Source organism: Limulus polyphemus, unplaced genomic scaffold (genome assembly GCF_000517525.1).
Source record: "Limulus polyphemus unplaced genomic scaffold, Limulus_polyphemus-2.1.2 Scaffold5525, whole genome shotgun sequence".
NCBI lineage: Eukaryota > Metazoa > Arthropoda > Merostomata > Xiphosura > Limulidae > Limulus > Limulus polyphemus.
The window spans coordinates 29817-34778 of record NW_013671135.1 but is presented as its reverse complement, the minus strand read 5'-3'; the positions used below and the strand labels follow the sequence as shown (position 1 = coordinate 34778).

At 32.4% G+C, this 4962-nt stretch overlaps 1 protein-coding gene across 1 annotated transcript in view; it reads right to left on the bottom strand.

Annotated features, from left to right (window-relative positions):
- Positions 1-587: 587 nt before the first annotated feature.
- The window catches only part of LOC106472687, a 33400-nt gene continuing 29025 nt past the window's right edge, over positions 588-4962 (bottom strand). Inside the window, exon 12 of the mRNA XM_022401238.1 lies at positions 588-2552. Coding sequence (XP_022256946.1) covers positions 2540-2552 — 13 coding nt within the window. The 3' untranslated portion in view covers positions 588-2539. The remainder of the gene's footprint in view (positions 2553-4962) is intronic.

Here is a 4962-nt window from a genome sequence, read left to right as displayed (position 1 = left end):
TTCTTGGATGACATTTCTGCTTAGGAAAAATTGTTGCAGACATAGTTTCTTGGATGACATTTCTGCTTAGGAAAAATTGTTGCAGACAAAGTTTCTTGGATGACATTTCTGCTTAGGAAAAATTGTTGCAGACATAGAAATGTCATCCAAGAAACTATGTCTGCAACCATTCTTCTTTTAAACAGAAACAAAAAAAAGTTGCTTGCTAGAAGGATCAGTTGAGCTTAATTGTTAGCTTGCAATCTGACAGATCAAAAGATTCTAAGTTCGAATCACGACATGCTGTTGAATAAATTCCACATTTTCAGCTGTAGGAGCACTATACCTCCAACAGCCAATCCTGCTATAACAGAAAAATTAGCACCATGGTCAGTGGATTGTGGTTACTGATTGCCTCTGCTCTCTGGCCAGCAATTCTAAATTTGGAGATCTCTGGCATGGTTCATTTAGTTTGTGTGTTAGATAAGGTGCTGTTAAAGGATAAAATTCTTTGGAAAATAATGTCATATTTTTCTTTCTTTTTGATAAATATTTCAATTTTATCTTGAGTTAAGAAAATTGTTTAAAATGAAACTTTTATTTGCTGCTTCATTTTTGTTAATGTGATAATTGTTGAAAAAAATTTATATAATACACAAATATAATTAGAGATAGTACATGGTCCTTTAACTTATCGTACTTCCTAAAAATAAAAATAAAACCTGGAATTATGTATGTTTAAGATTATTGATATTAAAATTAATAAAAAAGTTTGTACAGATTAACAGTTTCAAATGACAAAATAGAAAACGTTTGTACATATTAACAGTTTCAAATGACAAGGTACAAAAAGTTTATACAAGTTAAGCAGTTTCAAATGACAAAGGAAAAAAAATGTTTGTACAGATTAACACCTTCAAGTAAAAAAACAACAACATTGGCCATTATTTTTGCAACCATGAAAAGAAAAAGGAAATTATAAAGAATTGTTCTTAGAAGATATTATAGGAACTAAAACTCAAAATATATAATATATAAAAAAAAAGCTTAAATATAATATGGCAGGGTTTCAAGTTTAGATACCAAACGAACCTGTTTATGACAGTAAATTTTATGTACTTCTTATTAAGTTTCAAAAAAGTTGAATCCTTATACTGACTACAATTACTTTGGTTATGTGATACCATTTCTATATAACCTGAAATCCGAGTGGTTTCCGCCCCACTTATTCTGCTCCTTTGCCAAAACGTTTTCATTGATTATATTCACATGCAGTCGAAAACAGCTGGCATGTATGAATGATAGTTTTTAAACTTGGTCCACCATTCATGGGTACTTGAAATGTCCAGTAGGAGCCAATCTCCGTTCAGTTTTGACCTCTTACTGATTTCATATGATTAGTGAGTGGCATATTAAAATTTCATTGTACTTACACAAAATGTTTGACCATATTTTAAAGCTTAAAGTTTAGTAAGTATACAAAGGAAAATACTGTGGTGTCCCCTTTAAATACATTTGTGTTCAAATAAACGACAACTTAAAAAGGTTTTTTACAGTTCTGAAGCAAGGGAAGATTATAATACATCTAAAGAAAAGTTTTTAACTTTACAAATTTTCAAATTCCACTTAAAAGTTTAACATTTTATTGGCAAAACAATAATAGAAGGCATTTTGAAAAAAAGCTGTTTTCAAATATATCAAAACAATCGCACAATTGAAAGGACACTCAGTAGAGCGTATACCTCCACCATGCAGCATTGATCATATTCAGCTCTCACAAAATACGAAAATGTGTCCATGTGTCTATCATTAATAATGGGACCATTCTTGGCAGGACAATGAGGAATAAAATTCTACACATATGCACCAAGTTTCATCAAGATCTAATCATTTTTGACTGAGTTATAAAGCAAAAATTGTGTGAAAAATTGGTCCCTATGTTAGCAGATAGGGATTTTTTTGGGGATTTTAGTGACATTGCTGTGATCTTGACCTTTGACCATAAACCTCCAAAAAAACTAATCACTTCTAAGTTGGGTCATATTCTAAAAGTATACAAACTTTTGTTCAAGTCCATTCAGCCGTTTTCGAGAAATCTTGTTGACAAACACACACAGAGGGGGGAAAACATAACCTCTGTCACCTTCGGTGGTGGAGGTAATAATTAAATAAACAGTTTTACTTTTTTTTTTTGAAAAAGATGTTATTTTAATGAGTTTAAAGTGCACTCTTTGGTTTGTTGTTTCTCATTAACAATTAAAAAAACAACAGTCGATTATATTAATAAAAAAAACAAATCATTTCAAACAAATAGGCATCCATTTTCTGTGTGACAGGTGTAACAGTGTTGGAGAATCACTTTAGATCGAAAACAGTTGGTTGGGATAAAATATGCTGCATAGTAGTCCTCTCTTGTAAATGTTCTCTCCATTTTCATTCCTTAATCATTCTTCAAACTTGACACTCCTCCTGATGTGTTCTCGCTGGTAAGCTTGAAGGCTTATAACGTTAAAATTCGAGTTTCGATCCCTGTTGTAGGACACACCGTAGATAGCCCATTCTACAGCTTTGTGCTTTAAAACAAACAAACAAAGTCTTAGTTATGAAATGTGCCTTTCATTGTAATCACTATTGACATATCATTTTTTGTGTAACTCAAGACAAAACATATTCACTGATCCGTCTTTCTATAACAACGAACGTGACCTTTCTTGCTGTTTTAAAAATTTATCCACGTTTGGCAAATGTTAAATTCCTTTGTTATCGAGCAAGAGAGATATTTAATCTAAATAGAGACTCTGCCTTTTTTCAAGCTAAGATGTAACATATTCAGCTCTATACACAGGATGACTGCTAGGGCTAATGTAACAGGATTATTAAATGTTTGTGGAGGTTTGTCGCCAATTTCTACGGCTTTAATTGCCTAAACAAACGGATATTTACTGCCCCAAAAACTATTATTTACTAATCAAATAAACTGTTGTTTACTAATCAAATAAACGGTTGTTTACTTGTCAAATAAACTGTTGTTTACTAATCAAATAAACGGTTGTTTACTGCCTAAATGAACGATTATTTACTACTCAAATAAACTGTTGTTTATTAATCAAATAAACGGTTGTTTACTTCTCAAATAAACTATTGTTAACTAATCAAATAAAGGTTGTTTACTGCCTAAATGAACGATTATTTACTACTCAAATAAACTGTTGTTTATTAATCAAATAAACGGTTGTTTACTGCCTAAATGAACGATTATTTACTACTCAAATAAACTGTTGCTTATTAATCAAATAAAGGTTGTTTACTGCCTAAATGAACGATGATTTACTACTCAAATAAACGGTTGTTTATTAATCAAATAAACGGTTGTTTACTTGTCAAATAAACTGTTGTTTATTAATCAAATAAACGGTTGTTTACTTGCCTAAATGAACGATTACTTACTACTCAAATAAACTGTTGTTTATTAATCAAATAAACGGTTGTTTACTGCCTAAATGAACGATTATATATTCGTTAGTATTATATTCGTCCAGTGCACGAGAGTTCCAAGTAAAACGAACTACTTTTCTGTTATTTATTTTGTACTTTGATTCCCGTTCGAAACACTCGAAAATCAAATAATATAACGCCAGCTTAAAAAATGTTAAAGCAGACACATAAGCCAATCAGTATTAACTTCAACTTCCAGGGCAGTCGTGAGACAATCTTTTTGATTGACTGTTACTTGAGTGCTTGAAAGAGTAAATTAAAATATGAAAAATACATAGATATGGATGTCAAACAAATTGTAACAATCTACTTCAATAAAATTATATCTTCTGGACAATACTTTAGCAACTTTGATGGCCATCTCTCTGGTCAGTAGTCCGAAACTAGAAACGGTGGCCTCGGTAGCTTTGCCATAAATAACAAAATCAGGTGCAAATGTTTGTTTTCGTTATACGTGTGTACGTCATAAACAAATACATATTTGACATTCATGGCCTCCCTGTGGGTTAGCGGTAAGACTACGGGTTCGATTATCCGCGGTGGACATAGCGTAGATAGCCCATTGCGTACTTTTGTACTAAGAAAACAACGACATCGACATCCCGAATATTGGTCCGGTGTGGCCAAGTGCTTCGCGTGCTCTGATTGTGAATTCTTTCGAGTTATTGGAGCAAAAAAAAAAGTGTTTTCATTTTGGAGCCGTGGGTGCGTTATAAGAGTGACGGTCAAATTCCACCAGACAGGAAAACCCTAAGAGTTAAGAGTTAAATGCAGTTCACTAACTCTCTTTCCTTTATGTATATCACTCATTCGATTACACCACCATACGCAGTTTGCCCCTGAAGAAGAAAGGTCCACCTTTCGAAAGCTTTCGGGTTATAGGGTTTTTATCATCTCTTTCCTCTAAGTTATCAGTTCAAAATTAGGAACTGAAAAAAAGCAGATCTTCGAATTAAAACAAATATAATATATATATCGTAATATAGAGGCCTCTGTGAAAAAAAAAACGCCGAAAAGACGGGAATATTCGGAACCGGATTTCGATCCCGCGCCTCCTAACTTACGTGTAAAGCACCCTGAAAACTAGGCCTGATGTTCAGAAGCTACGTAACAATTTCTAATACATCTATTTAAGTGTATGAAATAGTACTGCGCCGATGTCACTTTTTTCTGCGTGAAAAGTGTAAGAGTTGTTATAATATGTCGATCTCGTTTACCAAGTGTTTTTAAATCACACCTCCATACCGACATTCCCCCTATCTGTTTCAAAAAAAAATATTTTACGTCTTTAAAACTATAAATATTTTAAGTAAGAAACTTTATTGAATTAGGTGTAATCAGGAATAGTATAACAAACTAACCAATCGTATTTATTGAATTATGTGTAATCAGGAATAGTATAACAAACTAACCAATCGTATTTATTGAATTAGGTGTAATCAGGAATAGTATAACAAACTAACCAATCGTATTTATTGAATTAGGTGT